Source organism: Micropterus salmoides, unplaced genomic scaffold (genome assembly GCF_014851395.1).
Source record: "Micropterus salmoides isolate LMB-PRFRI ecotype aquatic unplaced genomic scaffold, ASM1485139v1 Ms_hic_scaffold_11, whole genome shotgun sequence".
NCBI classification, from domain to species: Eukaryota; Metazoa; Chordata; class Actinopteri; order Centrarchiformes; family Centrarchidae; genus Micropterus; species Micropterus salmoides.
In genome coordinates, this window is record NW_024040152.1 from 24834575 (window position 1) to 24854736 (window position 20162).

At 38.8% G+C, this 20162-nt stretch overlaps 1 protein-coding gene across 5 annotated transcripts in view; it reads right to left on the minus strand.

Annotated features, from left to right (window-relative positions):
• Positions 1-941: 941 nt before the first annotated feature.
• The window catches only part of LOC119897915 (CUB and sushi domain-containing protein 3-like), a 253016-nt gene continuing 233795 nt past the window's right edge, over positions 942-20162 (minus strand). For 3 of the 5 annotated variants that reach the window (XM_038711956.1, XM_038711957.1, XM_038711955.1), the window contains exons 63-70: positions 19713-19824; positions 9106-9285; positions 8602-8667; positions 6719-6877; positions 6176-6288; positions 5285-5372; positions 4019-4160; positions 942-3359 (exon numbers count right to left, since the gene is read on the minus strand). In XM_038711956.1, the coding sequence (XP_038567884.1) occupies positions 3200-3359; positions 4019-4160; positions 5285-5372; positions 6176-6288; positions 6719-6877; positions 8602-8667; positions 9106-9285; positions 19713-19824 (1020 nt within the window). In that variant the 3' untranslated portion in view covers positions 942-3199. Of the gene's footprint in view, positions 3360-4018; positions 4463-5284; positions 5373-6175; positions 6289-6718; positions 6878-8601; positions 8668-9105; positions 9286-19712; positions 19825-20162 lie in introns of those variants that run through there. The other 2 variants (XM_038711958.1, XM_038711960.1) reach the window with 2 other exon arrangements.

A 20162-nucleotide genomic window follows, 5' to 3' on the forward strand; every position in this document is an offset into this window, starting at 1 on the left:
ATGTCTGTGACAGGAATCCACCTATTTCAATCCAGTCAGCCACGAAGTGATGTCAAGAGACCAAGGACATCATTTCGGGTACTTTCCTTTGTTGTAATTTGTTTGAACATTCAAATTTAATCAACAAACTCTCCTCAAACACACCAATTACAAAGAATTGCACAGATTTGGTTACAAATGCACATATTACAGATACTATGTCATGTTAATTCTGTTCTTTACACAACACCTCCCCTCCCCCCAAACAAATGTCATTTGATTTTGTGCCAAAGTTCTTCCTTTTTTACAGTACATGTCAGCCATTTGTAACCCCGGATAGCGAGTGGCGGCTAAATGAGACTCAGATGACAGCAGAGACGAGGAAAGCTCAAAGAAGCTAATGCTGCAGCGTGACTGCTCTCATATGTGTGGAAATGCGAATGATGGGAAGTCAAATGATACTACCATTTCACTTCTTCCAAACTGTGTTTCAAAGGTTGAGACTAAATTTCTGCTCACACCAGGTGTCCATGTTAACAAGGATTATTGGCCACAAAGCATTGCTACAGGCTGTCGTCAGATCTACAGTGTCCCTTGGACAGAGATTATATCAGTGCTAAGCTTATTTTGGCCAAACTAAGCATGGTCAGCAAGTGGAAAACTCATTAAAAACCTGTGAAGGGGCAACGGAAAAACGGAGAGCAGCAGCAGAGAATGATAACAGCTCTCTGCTTAGTACACAGCGACAACCTTTCTTACATTGCAAATACTGAAGCAGAGGGTTTAATAGCCAGGGCTAAACAAAGCCATGGCACCTCTATAAATAAAACAATAGGAACATGGATGTTCATTATTTTATATTTTATATATAAATTAAGGATTTATACATTGCTGATAAAGAAAAAATACAAAACATTTTTTGATCTTGCATGACATTTACATGTGAAATTTTACACAACATATTCAATAACTTACAAATGCTTTATTTGCATAAAAAATATATCTCTTTACAAAAGTTTTGTAATATGTACATATTCATATACACAGGTTTTTGAACAGGATAACAATTGTGTGGTACATTTAAAAGCATTCTATTCTACTCTGGAGTCGGGACGTCGTGGGACTGACTTGCCGTATGCTGTTTTTATCAGATGCATTTCTTTTCTCATCGATAAGAAATATTAACCTGCAAAATATATTACATATCAATAACACAAGACATCTTGCCAAAGAATGCCATCAAGTATCAAAACTGTATAAATGTACAAAATGTAACAGCAATGACAGGAATCAACATAGTGGTACAAAGTACTATAGCAGCAATTGCTATACTGGATCACTTTTTGCCAACATGCACAGGTATGAAACTATGAGCTGCACATCTCTCCATCACAGCTGACATCAGCCAGCTAAATCATTGCAAACTGTGCAGATAAATTACACTGATGTACAGCCTTACTAATGCAATATACGTTATGTCGTCCTTAAAAACATATGCCCATACAGTATTCAAGGCACTGCAATGCTGTAGAAATGTGATGACAGTGTCACAAATGCATTTTTCATTTCTGAAACATGGATGGACTTGGATGACAGTACAATACGGATGGTGGCTCATGTTTAAGTGTGCAAATTCTTTCATGTATACTGTACATTTGTTGGCAGAAGCTGATGGTTCAGTAAGACATTGAAATCACTATTTGTATCAGTGGTTGTCAATAAAAGAGGCCAAGGCCGTGTATTCATTAAGTGTCTCAGAGTAGGAGTTTGGATCAGGAATTTACTGACTCAGGTGCAGTTTCCCCAAAGAATTATACAACAACACTGTTCAGTTTATGAAAAACCAGCGACGAAGCTGCACTTGTTCCGTCTTGGAATGACTCGCACATCAAAACTTTTAACATGGAACACAATGTTTCATCTGACCTCCGACTGCCCACTGAGATTTTTTACCAACATCCAGGCTTTAATAAATTTCTGGGACACCTGGCCAGCTGTACGTACTGTGCCCTGAAGGTATTCTCAACTTTGTCAATCAATAAAACCTGATATAATTAAATAAAGAACTCCTACTTTGAAATTCTTCAAATATACATGCTCAAGGCTGGGGTTAATTCACTCTAATTTTGGTTTATTTGGGACACAAAAAGAAATTATAATAAAATCCATAAAAATAAATGGGTTTTCAGAACAGTTTCAATAACTTAAGAACAAGGTTAAATAGATGGATGAGATTTGAGTACAGCCCCACGTGACCAGTATACTGAAAGGGACAGTGTGTCCTGACTAGACTCTCAGACTAGTCAGCAATTTAAACTCTCATACTTAAAGAACATTTTTGTCATAAACCAATTCATTGCACACAACTTGATAATAAACCCTAATGTTGACTACATCTCTTGCGAAGAAAATGTACTCTATTGTTGTCAGAGAACCTGCACTGTAACAATAAAAGCCCTAGCATTCCCAGTGGCACTCAAAAAAATTGAATAATTTTACTGCACTTCAGTAATTACATCCCTGGCCATATATATTTTGTCAGTACGAGTTACCATCCAATTATTAAGAGGTATAAATTGACCATATAACTTTGAACAGTTTACAGCACTGACACTATTGAAAGAGAGGCAGTTTCTACTTTCTCCTACTTTCTCCTCTCATCTCACACACCCCACTGCTTGCGAAATAGCCTCTAAAAATTACATTGACCAACCCACAGTTGAGAGGCTCCTCTTCTCCGTAACAGAAAATAACTCATCAGGGTGAACGCAAAACTGAGACAAACAAAAAACAAAATTAAAAAAGGTTCTAGATTTGGGTTGTTTTCTAAAAAAGGAAAAGAAAAATCATTTGGCATTGTGAAGTTACCCCTCCATTTATACTACAGAGCATACAATACTCTATTTTATCTATAGGTCAGAGGCTCTTTAATTCATAAAGATAACACTCACAGAGTGTAAAGAACCACTTCTCTTCACCGAACTACGGGAAGATCTAGAAACATGTGTTACACCCCCACCCCACTCATTAATCTTTGAGATTCTGTATACGATCAGCAGTTAAGTGTTTCTGAAAGTGTGCTTTATGTTTCTGAGCAATTCTGTGTCTCTGTTGTATTTTATCAGAAACTGGGAAAATATAAATGTCTATATATATTCATGTTAAGCAAACAAGGCGAAGTTGTATTCTCCCTCTATGTTTCTCTCATATTCAGCAGACATCAAACCATGGTGCAGATGGTGTTGAGATTGGGGTCAAAGCGGACAACTTTCCCCTCAGCAGCTTTTGTGTTTGTGTTGTACATGGGATTCTCAAAAGTGGCCTGTCCATTGTTGTTCTCGTGGACGGAGCATCCTGTGTACTGCGCTTTATCCGTTTTCCTGGGGGGAAAAAATGAGGTTGCATATTAGTTGCGAGACAGAATCTCCCCTCCTTTAAAACCAATAAACACGATTCCATTATCTTGTTGTGGGCAGCTGTTGTATGTAAATAAGGCTGAATGGTAATTTCTGTTGAAAAGATCAGTCAGAGGAGCCCTATGCCAGTTCACTGGTAACTAACATAATCAGAGGCTCTCTGTGTATGTTCTATTCTGAGAGGTAAGCTGTTTAAATTAATACAAAATCTACACACAATACACAAACATTCATACATAGAACATTAGATATTTTAGTAAAGTTCTCATTAGAAATGACTGACGTGTGCTGGTGTGTAATGTGGTTTGGTAACACGTTGACTAATATTGCATTATGCTTTGAAGCCTCTCACATGTAAGCTACTGTATCCATTGATTAACCTTCCTGCAATATGGCAGGCTGTGGAAGTGGGCCACAGTGTACTATCTACCTTACATTGATGTGCATTTCCTTTGGCTGCAACTGTACAAACATCTCCATAAATCTGGGTTTCTAAAATTTTCTCAACATCAGATCTGTGGTAAATAACTTTAAAACTCAACATGGGACACAGACTCGTGAAAACAGACCACTTTCTTTCTGGGAACCAAACAGACTATAGCACACCAGGAAACACTACATACCGCTGTTTGTAAAGATAAAAACCCAGGCCTGCAAAGATGAGGGCAAAGAAAGGCACGAGGATAGCGACAGCAACAGAACTGCTGTTGGTGGAGCCGTTGGTTTCAGGGTCAGTGAGTGTAACGTTCTCTCTCACACTCAAACCTGGAAGAAAAACATTATATTTAGCAAATGAATATGGGAAAACAGTCAACATACAGAAATAGTCAATACACTGAATATGTGAATGAAGAGCATTTAAAATATTCAAATGAACAAAATCACAAACACTGGAGAAACAAAATGGAAAAATAGAAAGATACGTATCATCTGCTGTTGACGACGACTATGATGATAATGAAGAGGAAGATGATCACAATGATGACAAGTTGGAGACGAGGCAGCCAGTTGATAAAGACGACAGCCATAATGATCATACTGATAATGATCACTGTGACTGTGATAATCTTGTTGAAGACAATCATGAGATAATGACAACAGGAAGGTTGAGCACAGTGAAACGAAGGACAATGATGTGGAAGGGCATAATCTACTCTGTGTTATATGACTGTGGCTATAGGTGGTTGATAGCAGGGAGTCCACACTATAAATATATCTATGCTGTCAATACAGAGCAAATAGGCATTACTAGAAAGAAACATAAGAACCAATTTGGGTCTAAGATTGTATTTTAAAACATTTTCTGTGTTCTTATAAAATGCACCATGTCTTCATGTGGAGGGAGTGTATTGGATCTTACGACGACAAATCTATTTACACTGAAAGAGAAAATGGTATTTAAGTTTTCAACAAAATCTGATCATATTTCCACATTTGCAGCATTTTGTAAAATAATCTGAATATAATCTGGATTTGCTATGATGGCAGACACATGCAAGTTCTATTCTTTCCACAAAACAAAATGTCATCACCCTCACTGTTGACCACTTAAGGACACAAGTTGTCTACTGAAAAGTCTATTCTCACAGTATGTGTGCTTGATGTTTCAAGTTTCATCATCACTCTGCACACTGTACCACATTTGGCTTCCAGGCTAGCTGTGATGTCACAAATCATGACTACTATTTGAGGTGAACGCAGAGAAACTTTCCTCCTTCAGCAGATGAATGTGAAAATAGCCTTCTAATGTCAAACTCTGCTCATGCATCATTCATTCCCAATAAGCATTACACATTTTTGATTGGTGAGAGAGGTTTGAATAGCATCTCTTTCTTTACTTTTATGAAAATCAAAGATTGTGTGAGTGACCAATTGAAATAGACACATACCAACTCTCTGTAGTCCAAACTGTCCGTAGTCTTTACCCTGTATGAAGCCTTGGAACACGTAGCTGCCACCCTCAGGCTCAGCTGAAACCTGGTAGAAAAAACAGTAACACAAAGCTCGAGAAACCGTGCTATTGTTTCAACGAATGAATAAAATCAGACTTTTCTTGGTACCTAAGAGAGTGGCGCACCCATTACACACCACATCAAAAACGAGATATTGTATACTGCATTTAGTACGACAGTCAACGAATTCTGTCATGCTACATAAAAAAACTACATCTTTGTTTTTTTGCAACCCTGCTCTAAAAGCTGTGCAGTATGCTATCAATAGCTCAGCGGTGTGCAGTCACCTGTCACACATTGTTATTAAGTGGACCTTGAAGTTTATTTTAGATGAGGAACTTCAATTCCACCAACGAAAATTGTTCTGCAGTCGTTCCAGGTCCCTTAGATCTCAGATGTGTGTCTGAGCTTATTCAGTAAATTGTCAATATGGGAATGCTGAAATGATTCATATAGAGCACCTGGTGCATTTGATGTTCAGCCAATGTAAATATATGTAAACAAAAACAGACAGTAAGCCAGGAAATGACTATTCTGCTTGTTGTCACAGTTTCTTCTCATGTATTGTGATTTTTTCCCCTTTTGTTGGCGAGGCAAGTAGGATGAGGAAAAACAAATAATGAGCAAAAATTGGCTTGATGCGGTCCAAGGAAGGCTTATATTTGGCTTCCAAGTAGTTACAGCCCCATTGCCTATATTACTCTACTTGTCTGTCAGACTGAACAAAAATAAATAAATAACAAAATAAAAAATTAAAAGACAGTCACAGCTCTTGGTTATTTTCAAAAGATCACTGGCCAGCTGCTTCAAATTCCTGTGTATACTCACAAATCCGTCCATTGCCCAAGTCTCATCAGTAATCCTGCTCAAGGAGCTGTGGGCCAGTGCTCTCATCTGGTACAGCAAGAGCATTAACCGGGCCTCCTGGCGCTTGTACACTCCTACAAGGTAGAAGACAAGAGGCAATACGAGAAATTATGTCAATAAAGAGATGAGGCAATATGTGTGTGGGGAGATGATAAAAGAAGAAAACTAAAAAAAGAAGAGGAGAGAAGTAAGGAGAGAGAATAAAGAAAAGACCAGAAGAAGAGTAGAGACGCAGTAAGAAAAGATGAGAACGGATGCAAAAAACAGCTGAGGGAGGAGACGAGTGACTTTTGAGTGGGCAGTTAGTCAGTCAGGGCAGACTAATACATCCGTCTTTACAGCCAATAGTTAATTTCCACTCTCATGCATGAGATCATTTGGTGATTGACTGATTGACATGAGGCCCCCTCAAAATAAATGGAAGTGACACGCAGAAATAGTGAGAGGAGGAGAGGGGAGGCGTAGGGGAGGAAGTAGACGACAGATGATTTATAGATGACTCACCAGAGAGCAGAAACTCCATGCTACTGTCGGTTAAAGTTACATTGACTTTTCCCGTTGTGGCATTAAAGCTTGTGACTGTCAAAGTCATTGGCTGTTTCTGGCCTCTGTAATCATATGAACCCTTCCAGATGAAATCGGAGGCAAAGACGTTGTCAGGGACTTCAGGAAAAAAAAAGAAAGACAACTGGTTAAAAAATGCCATTAAAATTTCATAAAGGAACTGAAGAAATGCATAGTTATAACAATATGAAAGTTATCATTCCTATTAATCAGCAGTGCCTAAAATGTATATTTTTAAAGACACATCAGATCAATATGATGTTGTTAATGCAAGCTGAATACTTGCACCCACACAGCAAAATGGTAATTAGATATGCAGTGGAATCAACATATCAAACAGCTGATAACAGTCTTTTCATTCAATTTGAATAATATCATGTTCCTTATATCCTTGGACAATCTCAATTAATGATAATTAAACCCATTCTGAGAGATAACTAACTCACTCTGTCAACTCAGCAGATTTTACACTGATAAAACTTTTCATTATGTACTGGTAATTATTTACTAGGAAATTATGAGTCAATTATCCTAAAAAGGTGACTGCATGTAGTTAGCACCAGGAAGTCAGTCTAATAGTCAGGATAATTACCTAGTATTTACTCGATCATTTTCAGTAATCGTTGACAACAACAACAAGTGAAGGTTTAAGAGGTGGAAATGGGACTTAGATGTCATGTAACATTATTTTGCAATTGACTGACATTGCTAATAGCCTAATACTCAGTATTAAGCAAAATTAAGTCTACAGCCATGCTAGCGGCTCTGTGAGGCTGTTCTTTGGAGCTAAATACTAATGTCAGCATGCTAACCACAACAACAATGCTAAAATGTTGACGTTCAGGATGTGATGTTTAGTATTTTTCTCATCTTAGTAAACATTCTAACATTTGCTAATTAGAACCAAACACAAAGTATAGCTGAGGATGATGGGAATGTAATTAATTTTGCAGTTATTTAAAGTGAAAGATAATGGTATTGGAAAATTTTAAAATTTGACCTGATAGGATGTTATGAAAAGTCAGAGGATCACCAAAATGATAACAATTCATCCTGAAGGGGACTGACCAACTGACAGACCAACACTGTTGTCAATCGTGTGGCTAAAAACGGTACATGTCGGTATTAATGGCAAGATGAAATCCGCCCCTACAGATTTGTAGACAGTCATACACAAGCCATACAATTCTAACAAATTATTTGTTACTTTTTATTCTATAATCTTAATCTAATAATAATCATCTTAATTTGACATGTTTTCAGTATTTCTTTATTGCATTGCAATACTCACTGACAGTCAGGGCAGATGATTAAGAGCCTTGGACCATGCCATGAACCAGTTACATGCATGCATTATGGTATAACCTGCACATAATTACATTGGTGCACCATTATTTTCTAATTACAGACTAATAAATATTGCACCTATTATGACCGGTTAATGTTCCCTTTTGTACCAATTATTCACTCTTAATTATTTAGAAAGTACCTCATGCATAACTGCAAAAGGGGGTAACAGAAGATATGAGCATAATACAATCCTCAGAAATGCTGACTTTGAGGTATAGTACTAAGACTAAAGTGTGTATGAAGACAGTGATATTATGATTTTTACAAAGATATACACAGATTTAACCAATGTATAACAAAATACACTAAACCTACTGTACAGGTACAGAGCAGAGCAGAGTGTGTGCAATGACAGAATTTGTACTATTCAAAGAAAATTTCCCATAGCTGATGCTAATTCTGTCACAAGACAGATGCACGATTGTTGACTTCTGTGGCTACCAGTTGAACAGCATGTGCAATTCAAAACTCACCATTTATTTTAGGGCTTGGTGTCCCTGGCACAGGTTTGACAGTTTTCTCATGTGATTTGGAGCCGACTGCAAAAGAACATAAATATGTATGTCACAAAGACGTAGTGAAACACAGCAAGGCTTAACAGCTGGAGGATGGTCGACAAATAAACACTGCTCAACTGCCTGCATTTCACTTCTCCTCACTTTGGTAAGATCTCTGACGGCTGAGTTCTAACAAACATTTACAAACCAACACGCTGCTAAAACAAGTTTAAAAAAAGAATCTTACAAGGGATATTGCAATTAGTTGACAGAAAACATCAGAGAAACCACAATGTCTCATTAGATTTGCTTAGCATTTTATTTGACACAACTATCAGTGAGGAGTAGTGCAAATGTCTCATAGGACAGATTCTGAAATACTAAGCATTGACACTTCTAAACCCCCCTACGCTATCTATATGCACAATCCTCCCTTCTTCTCCAATATGTGCCCTTGTAGACCGCCGCCAACCCACATACCTCTGCAGACAGGCACCTTCCCAGTCCAGCTGCTGTCAGAGCGGCAGACACGGTGCTCTGAACCCCCGGAGAGGAAATAACCTGGCTGACAGGTGTACACCAGGGTGTAACCGTAGGAGGGCAGGTCTAGACCCACAACGTCAGCGTTGGCCGGGCTCCGCGGCTGCTTGCAGGAGTGAGCTGGAGATCAAGGAGAGGGCAGGCATTAGTACACACAGATGTACATCCACACGCAAATGGAGCAAGATGTACATCCGCGCACGCACGCACACACACACACGAAGATAATTAAGCACTCACTGGGGGGAGAGAGAGAGAGAGATAGTGGAGGATCAGAAAAGAAGAACAAAAAAGGAAGTGCACACATTTAAGAATTTAACTGAGTCCAGGGAGCTATTAGGGAGCATACTGATGCTTTAATATGTTGACTTTCTTTTCTGATATAAACATGGACATGGGAGATTGAAGTAGCCAGCAGAATGAATAGAGCCTAAATTAAGTCCAAAACAATTACTGTGTGAACCGTTACAAGTCATTTACCCATAGATTTGCATTGCAAAACCTGAGGTGGGTCATGTTAAAATGCTTTGCCAGTGCAACAGAAACGTCTAAACTCATTACCATTCAGCAATATTTGGAAAAAGCATTCAGAGTTTTTGTATTTCTTGAACTATTCAAAAACTTCAAGGGCAGGACCAAAAGACTAAGCTCACCAGTGTCCTTGCTGCTGAATTGAATCTTTTTTTATTACTTTTTTAAGTATGGAAGCATATAGGGGACTAAATTAAAATTATCATGCAAACTTGAAAATGAAAGTGTAATCCCACAATAACATTATCATTTTCCACATATGTATGTGTTTAGGTAAAAATTTAAATGAAAATGCAATCATTTTCACATACTTGTGTGAGCTTTCTAGGACCATATTAAAAAGAAAATGGAAACAGTATTTGATATTTCATTTTCGAAGACTTAGTCCGCTCTATAGCGGACTATATTCAAATGCAGTGAGTGAACCAGTGCCCCCAGTCTATTGCATTTACATGTCCATGTGCTCAGGGTCCATTTAAGTCAAAATTAAAATGCCATTTCCAAACTATGTGACAATGAAAATGAGAACAGCATTTGAAATTGCATTTTCATAGATTGACTCTGCTCTATATGCATTTACAAGCAGCTTTCCAAGGGACACAATGAAAATGAAATCTGTCAGTCCTCTCATCAAGGCAGATCCTCAGTTAAGACTTCACTTCCTCTTCAGTTGGAAGGCCACTTCAGGTTCTCATGGTTCAGTTCTGTATCTACCATTACACAACACTAGGCTGTAACTTCACAACCAAATGAAATCAATCGAACAGCTCAAGGATGGATCTATACCGACTTCAAACTTGGAACCTGTAAGTGCTGCCATTTCTATGTAGCTTTTCAGTTTTTTTGAACACTTGTCTGTTGAATTTGGCGTTAGCATATTCAGCAGCTAATGTAGCTAACTGTAACATCAAGCTGTTTCTGTTGTGTATTGTGACATTAAGCCCACACGCCGTCGCCTGTATGTGTGTCTGTTGCTGCAGTAGCCTATGTAAGTTTACCTGGTCGATGCATGGCACGTGTAAAAAACATTAACTCGAGAGTATCTGTGTCCTGCTGGGCAGTGTCAAGCCCAGGCTAATACAAACCCATTCTCATTCACAGATATACTTCACATTACTGCAGTACTAGTATTAGTGACAATACCGCAGCTCAGTCAAAGTTAATGTTATAGGAACTGTCTGTCTGTCTGTCTGATCAACTACATAGCTGTAATAGTTACAACTATGAACAGTGCAAAACCATTATAACTACACACTTGAGATAATATTGGACTAAGGTTAAACTGCAAGTGTTTCCTGCGGACAGGCCAGCAGAGGCGTTTCCTGCCAGGCTGACAGAAGACAACAGAGGACTCCTCCCTCCTCCTCAAGTACAGGTTTGTACTTAGCAGTATTAACATGAGTTCTACAGCTATTAACAATGTTTGTTTCCTTGTGTATTTTTCTGTAACATAAAGTAGACATTATTTCCCACTTTTACCACAAGAGGGAGTATACTGTTTAGCGAGTCATTTTAGGAGTAGTCGCAACACTGTAAGGTTAGTACTTTGCTGTAATGTGAGTCTGAACAAACCATGTGCTGGTAACAATCTACCGATCTGCTTGCGTATGTTGCAGGTAGTCCATTTCTTAACTAAAACATCCTCTTCTGAATTCCAGCAAGCAAACGAGAAATACTAAGTTTGAGTTTAAATAGAAACAATAGAAATAGCACTCCGGTTGGTGCTGCTGCAGCGCACTGGCTGTCATTCAGGATTGCCTGGGCCTCTTCCACTCAGGAGGTTGGTTTGAAAGTAACAGTGACTCTTTCATGTTTTACAGATCATCTGAGTGACCTGAAGAAACTCATGTCTGAGATGTTTCCGGACCCACCAGACTCACCTGCTGGACTCTGGACTCTGTCATGCTTCAGTCAAGCAAAGTCCTGAAGACAACACAGCGGCCAGCAGCATCAGAACAGGCTAAGCATCCCCAGGAAGACGCGTCATGACGACCACTGTGTCCCGGATGGGACATGATAATTTTCATTTCATTGGCCACGAATAAAGTCCTTTATTTTAGAGGTTTTGGTCTTTTTTAAATGTACTATTACGGGACCTGTGGTATTACAAGATATCGTGTTATCAAAAAGTGTTTATGAAAAACTTTTACTAATAGTAGTGAATGAGTCTGTAAGCAAGACAAGACATTTTCTTATTTCAAAAACGTTATAGTTTTGACAGCTCACAATATAAATTATATCAAATTATCTCAAACTGAATCTGCATTTGAACATTTTTAAAGAGGTGGTATTATGCTTTTTGGCTTTTCCCCTCTCCTTTATTGAGTTATATCTTTTTTGTGCATGTGACAGGTTTGCAAAGTGAAAAAGCCAAAGGGAGTTCCCATCTCCCACAGAAAGCTCTGCTCTGAACTGCTTGAAAACAGCTCGTTTGTAGTCCAGCCCTTCACTTCCTTTACTTATGACTTGTGAGCAGCTAGCGGGGTCAGGCACACCCTCAAACCAAGCTAGTCTGAGCGGAGGCCCTTTGGCTCCACTCGCCTTTGTTTGGTTTTCCATTGTAGAAATGTTGTACCTGTACCTGCTTCCAGGTACTTTTTTTTGTATCACCTCACCTCTGTCGAGGTTCCAAGCGAGCTGAGGGATACTAAAACGTAATGTGAAAACATGACAGACTGCTGATTAGTCAGAGAGAATCGTCACTATTCACTGCATCATCATTGCGTGCGCCAGACAGAGGCCAGCAACAGAAAGTTTTATATTTTACAGTTTTCATATGGAATTTCATCACGAAATCCACTTCTGAGGTGAGAAATCAGCTGTGTAGATTTCGAATATTGACAGTTTTATGAGAAGTGATGGCAGAACAAAAACGTGCTTGAAAATTTTCGGAGTTGAGGAGCTCCGCGAGTGGCTGCGGGGGAAGCCTGTGCCAACCCGCAGGAGGAGTGTGTGAGGCCGGCCAGCCGCCCGCTCACAGAGCCCTCTGCTCCCGCCGTCACACAGACCTCTGCAGCAACGACGACAGAGGCATTGCAGACACCATTTCTTACATGTATCATGTCTGCTTACCTGCAACATACGCAAGCAGATCAGCAGATTGTTACCAGCACATGGTCTGTTCTGACTCACATTACAGCAAAGTACTAACCTTACAGTGTTGCGACTGCTCCTAAAATGACTCACTAAACAGTATACTCTCGTGGTAAAAGTGGGCACTGTTTCACTCATTGCATTTGAATATATTCCACTATAGAGAAGACTAAGTCTTTGAAAATGAAATGTCAAATGCTGTTTCCATTTTCATTTTAATATGGTCCTAGAATGCTCACACAAGTATGTGAAAATGAATCCATTTTCATTTAAATTTTTACCTAAATAACACATAAATATGTGGAAAATGATAATGTTATTGTGGGATTACATGTTCAAGTTTGCATGATAATTTCAATTTAGTCCCCTTTATGCTTCCTTATTTAAGTGTGAAACATACAAAAAAAAACCTTTAGATCACTACCACCCCACCCCCGTCAAAATAAAATAAAGATACAATCAGTAAATACAATAAAATAAAAATTGCTGGTAACAACGGGATCAATAACACTGAAATAATAGAATTGGAGATCAAAACATAAAATACAGAGAGGAAAAAAAGGAGATTAACTTCAGAAGAGACTATCCTAATTCTCAGGGTCTATCAGAGCAGGATATTGAACCAATACTGTTATCCTATAATCACATTTGCACTAAGGATTCACATGTAGCTCCTCTTCTACATCTCTCAGAAAGGGTCCCCAAATCCTAAAGAATTTGCCAGATGAACTTCACACTGTGTGCTTAATTCTTTCTAACCCCATATAATAGGAGATATCCACGCAGTGGATCCTGATCCACTGCGTATGAGATGGAGGAACTGCATCTTTCCATTTCAGTATGGATTAGATGACTAGCAAGCAGCAATGCAGTACAGAATGCCAAGAAGTCACACTGCAACTTCAAGTTCAAAGAGTAGACATCAGAGGGTACTCAGAAAGGGCTGTAATAGGCCAACGTCCAATAAATTGCTAGCTTGGAGCAGTTCCAAAATGTATGTAGATGTGAAGATGGGATCATCGTACAACAGTTACAAGCTGAATCCATGTTTGGGAATCTCTCTTTAGCCCAATGTGCCTGATTTAGTATTTTACATTGTAGTAGCTCATGTTTTGCACAAATACAGGAAGTGTAGACTCCTTTTAATACAGCATCCCAAGTTCTGTCTGTAGGGAGGAGTTTTAGTATCATACAGCATTAGCATTATACAGGTTAGATATTATGATTTTAAATGATTGAACAGGTGCTAATCGTGAGTCAAGATCCGTAAATTCCTGGAAACTGAGCGTACTGTTTCCCAGCAAAATCAAGCACCTGCTGTATCAGAAAAAGTGTGCGAGTGGAGTGAGAAATTTAGTACACAATTTTTGAATAGAAGCAAAAAGTCAGTCTATAAAGAGGTCCTGCATTCCTGCAGAGAGGGATTGCCCCCTCTCTGTGGGATAGTGGTTTTGACCAGGATGTTATTACCTATGCCAAGGAGGCACGCTGTTTGTTTGTCTGTCAGCAGGATTATGGAAAAACTACAGGCCCAATTTTCACAAAACTCAGTGGCGTAGCACGGGCCTTGGCAGGGGTCTGCGTTCCCCAAGTGCCCTTCTAGTTGGTGTATGGGGCAGTGTCTGAGGACGTAGATGGAAGACTAATGCAGAGTGCTGAAGTGAATATTGTTGCGAATATTGCGGGTGTTTTCCATCATTAGGATGCACATATAGGTTGCAAGGTCACAAGCATTTATGGACACTGGAAGGAAGCAGGATGCCGACTGAAATAATTGGCCAACAGGAGGCTTATAAGTGCAGCCCATGTTCTGGAAGCCAGACCATGGTAACCTGAAAAGAGCGTGAACTCACTGGAAATACAAGTATAGATTTTTTTTAAGACTGATTCAGTTTTGACTTTCTTGACTTCGACTTTCTTAGCTTATTAAATTATTCTGCCTCAAAAAACAGGAAGCTAGTCACATGCTGATTGAGGATAGCGCTGAAAAGCTTACTTTACAAGCTTTTGCTGAATCAGAAACTAGGGACAGAAGCTTTTATTGCTGTGTTGCCAAAACACAGGCCTCTTTATAGACCATATTAAACATTTTCATTCTCTCATGAGTGGGTTGAGTATACTTAGTTTAATTTTTCACATCAACAAACTCTACAAAACAAAAATTTATGCAAATCACCCTGTACCACCAAAACACTGAGGGGTTGAACATTCAGGCTCTGAGGCGTCAACAATAATGTGAAAATAGCGAAATAATTTTGCAGCTTGTGAGCGAAATAATACGTTGCCAGCTGTCAAATGGGAGACAGCTGCAAGTGAGTCACAGTACCAAATCGGTCCTTCATGGCGTCTTAATGACATTAGTGGCAATTGGGTGTGGAAGGGATGCCAGGATGAAACCTAGTTTCTGGGCTTTATGAAAGACGAGGAGATTGTAGGAAATTCCTCTTGTTGGATATTACTTTTGCTCGTGTTTGATACGGTAATATTCTATGTGTGTATCCATGTCTGAAGGCATACATTTCTTAATGCTCTAGAAAGTAAAACGGTGCATCAAGGTAAATGTTGTGTGCTGAAATCCTGCAGGATGCTACTAATATTCATCGTATACTCACACAGTGGCTATAACAATTTGCTATACATAAAGGCAAGGACAACTGTATTGTCCTGTATGTGCCACCCAGAGATTTTTCAAGGAGTTGAGTTGCCTTGAGAAATTCTGGTGGTGTCTATTTACACTGTAAGAAACAAAATAAACTACCTCCTCATGTAAGTTGTAACTATAAAAGAAAGGGGGGGGAGGGAGAGAGAGAGAGAGAGAGAGAGAGAGAGAGAGAGAGAGAGAGAGAGAGAGAGAGAGAGAGATAATTGAATAAATAAACTCCCTTCTCGCTTCCTGAGCACAAGTCTGTTGCATTTAAATGTAACCCATTTAAATGACAAAATGTCAGCACATGTCCAGAGTGGTTGTAGAGTTAGAAGACCATGAATACTGAAGACACTTACAAGACAGGTGAATTGTTGTATCAAAGACATATAGTCATGTCCCACATCAACTTCTGTTGGAAAGACCATGCGGGCATTACTCCAGAGATTACAGGATGCCTCAAAGGACACTTTCAAGTTTTCTGTTGTTTTTTTTTAATAACACAACAGCATGTAATGTTCTTAGTTCAAAGTTGCAATTTCTGGTAGAGACAGAGTGCATTAGTTAGGGACACACACAGACTGAGACAGACTTAATTACAAATTCTTAAACATTCACAGTCGCTGGTCAGAGGCTGGAATGCATCTTGTTTGTCTGCTAAGTAAATTATTTCTGGTTTGCATTAATGGTATACTTCCTGTATGTGTAATGACGCTCATTGGTACCCTCAAATCTCAATGTGTCACTGTTGATGCTTTGGAGTTCAATACTACACATTGTTGAGTTTCAAAACATCAAAGTGAGCTGGAAAGATATTTGGGCTGTGCAACTATAAGCAAACATATTAATCTGATAGAAAAGTAAAGTCATTAAGATCAAGTGATATTAAAATCTGACGTGTCCATTGCATCAGTTTCATCTATTGTGTTGCTAATCCCTCAAAGTTTTAACTTTCGCTGGCAGATACATACAAGATTGATTGGCTTCACTTTTAAATCCATTTAAGTGGCTTCACAGTAACAGAAGACCATTTAATCATAGAGAAAGGTATTTTAGAGGATTTATGACTGCTTTGACCGAGGGTCAACACAGAGTGTCGGACCCATGCAAAAGCACTCATACTCAAAATACATAATCACAGTTTTTCCCCAATGTATCATGGACCAGACAGCCATCTGGCTCTGTATGTCCACCTTCAGGGCTGTGCAAGTGAAAAGTGAATAAAAATAATATTATCCATCAACAGACTGAAAATGAATTCATTGTCTTGTTTTAAAGCAGAAATGCACAGTGTTTTGGTTCATGTTTGATGTAATAACTATACTCAAATGTACCATTCTCTCTACTTAATTCATAGTAACCAAAGAAAGTTATATTGTTATGGTGAAACTTCACAAATGTAACAGTTATGCTGCCAATGCCTAATGCCAGAGTAACATAATGTTGCATAATTTATGTGCAGACCTGTAAAATACGAATGGTTTCTTCTTTGCACAAATAATGATATAATCATACAGTTTAAAGTGAGCATGGTCTTTTAATGACAAAATTCTGAACACAGAGCCTACACTACAATATGAATATAGAACATCTATTAGATGTTTCGACCACTTGTCTGTTTAAGAGCTTAGGTGCTGCAAAGTTACAAGGCAAGTTAACTTAATTTAAAGGATATCTGTATTATGAAAAATGAAATGTTAGTTTAACTATGCCAATGTTATGTAACTTTAAGGTATATGTTTACCTCATTCACTCATTTGATACATTTGAGAAGCTATTCATAAAAGTATAGGTTGGTAGAATCTGGTGACTGTCAGATACATTTTTCAATTTTAACTCCAGCTACAGTTACAATGACAGCATGGAGGAGAGGAAAATAAATAAATTTTTTAAAGCCACCACAAGCAATGGACCAGTGCCACAGAGCACTTCCTGAAATGCTGCAACCTCAGCAGAGACAGACAAACCTGGCTAAGAAACTGCACCTGCTGAACACAACGAGTCAGGAAAGTTACAAGCCTCAAAACGTAATGCCTCTGAAGGAAATACGGACTGGTTGTCAGGCTCCTGGGATGTTTTGTACACAAATCCAACAAGGCTGAAGAGAAAAACCTACCAGAGGCCATTCACCGGTTTTCAATATACTGCTTACAGTATAAGGAGGACACCAACAGTAACCAAAAGAAATCAAATGTAAAGTATGTACTGGCATCTCAAATGTTAGCCCTAAACATAGGTTGCAGTTTGATTTAGTGCACTTCTTCAGTTATAAATGTAAAAAGGTGGTTGACATAGTTTGTTCTGAAAAATAATCAACTAGATGTTGGGGTGTTATGTGTAGATTAATCCAATACGGTTTTCCCAAAGTTGCTTGATGTTTGTGTTCATGTTAATTTTATGTTAACATGCATCCTTTTTTATCAGTTCATGGACAATGTGGCATCAATTAACCCCAACTCTAATTACCATATTTAACCATGTAGCAAGTTTAATATCAACCATTGTCAATCAGGAGTACAGAATGAAATTGCCAAGCAACTGACTCCTGACCTCAGCTTGTGTCTGTGCATTGCTCAGCAGTAGCATACTAAAATGCTGCTGACAAAGTATTAAGAGCTTCCAGACAGCAATGGTAAAATATTCACATGTATTTCCATAATAATGAAAGTTACATTATAATTCAGAGGAGAATCTAATCAACTGGTTGTAGACAACTAGAAAGTGACTATAAGAAAATTTAATTTTAAAGCCCAGGAGTTTATCGACTAGTTTAGTGGTTATTTTTTTATTTCTGTTAAATTATGATGTGTATTTGTATTTTCCTGTTTCCTTAGAAGCTATAAGACAAAGTGTATCTCTCACAGGACCATGCCATCTCAGTGATTTTGACAGTGCATGCAGTTCTTGTGAGGGGGAGACTGCGTATGATCCACTTTGTGTCAGTCATTTGTCTGCATACAGATATTCCTCCTCATCTGACACAGCTGTCTAAACTTTTCCAGAGAGACAATGTCAATTCTCTGATTAGTGCAAGATTGAGGAGTTTGCTGAAGCTCTAAACTATAAATTTTGTTTATTTAAACTTACTCTGACTGTTCTTTTATTTTAAGGGACCTGTCACTGTGCTGGCAATAAATGCCATTAAGGAGCAAGGTGATTGCACAACCTCCTGAATCATTCCTTAGTGAATGGGATGATGGGGGTCAATCCTTTTAAAAGATAGAGGTGGAGCAAGAACGGCTGAGGAGCTGTCGGGTGACAGAAGTCTAGGCAGGAGTACTTGTTGGATTAACAAGATTTTTTTAACAAGATTTTGGAATAAATGTGTTTATTAAAAATGGGCTTGCACCCCATTTCTTTCAATGAAGAGAGACTAAACACTAAAAAACACCTCTCTATTTAGCAGTGCCACCAACAACAGCCTCCAAAATGGCCATCAAGTCAAATCAACACATTTCTAAAACTGTAATAATACAAATCTAACAACATTTTAAGCTAGGTGTACCTAGCAATTGAGCGTATTGCACAATAAAAAGACAGCATGCATATATTCAAGTATTCACAATCCCTTTAAAACATCTCCTACCACTAAAACATGCACACAGAGTAGATCAGGTATTGAATAAAATGTAGGTATGTTTCTGCTCCCTCAGCACAAATTTCTGGGAAATGGGAAATTCAAGTGGGTGTTACATCTTGTGGTACTTATGAAATCAAGATTACAAAACAGAATTTAAATCCCCTTATCACACAGCTCAAGTGTTGACACTGTAACTGCATAGTAAAATACAGACTATAGTAAGTTTAAAATTTGGAATATTTCCATGAAAAATGCTGTAGCTGAAAGGGATTCTGCTGAAATACTGGATTACATCACAACATTGAAAAGCACTTGGTGTGGCAAAGCGGCTGGGCTAAATTGCACAGCCCTAGTTTGGTACTGGTGGAAAGTTCATGTAGTTCAAACACAATGACAGTAATCACAGTCAACACCTCACTCTCAGAATGACTGGGATGGCAAGTTGATTGAGGTGCAAGCTGCAGTTCTCTGGGAGGTCAAAGGTTATGGTTGGACTGAACAAATGAGAGAAGTTGTACTGAAAGAAGGCATTGAAAGAAGGGGGGAGAAAGGGGGGGGTGAAGGAAAAGAAAAGTGTGTGTCTGAGTAACCAGCAATCGAGATTAACAGTGACAAAAATGCCAGAAGGGGAAGTGAAACACAAAAATAGGGAGAGTGATATAAAAATATAGCGAGGGAGCATGAGGAACAAGCACTCACGGATACAGATAGGCTGGATGCCGGTCCAGGTGAGATCTGGCAAACAGAGCCGTGTGGTGGAGCCCTGCAGTAGGTGTCCCTGTTGGCACTGGAAGTCTACTCTGCTGCCCACCTGGCCACAAACAGACAGCACACAAAGTGGAGAAAGTCAATACACTGATGCAAATGCCAATAGGCTCCCAGCATCAAATCTAAAGAGCTTGGAAAAAATGCTGCACACTTTAAGTTTTTTTCCTTTTTTAATGATTATCTGTAGTGTGTGGAGGCAGATGGTGACTATTCCTAGAGGCGATGGCCCATGTTTGTGTTCTCAACTGATGCACAGACATTAGAAAGTGAGTGAGGCTGACTTTCTCATAAAAATATAGAGCCAAACCATTTTCTGTTATCTAAATAAATTACTCTTATTTTCAGCCACCATCCCCGTCAAGTGTTTAAAAATGGCATTGA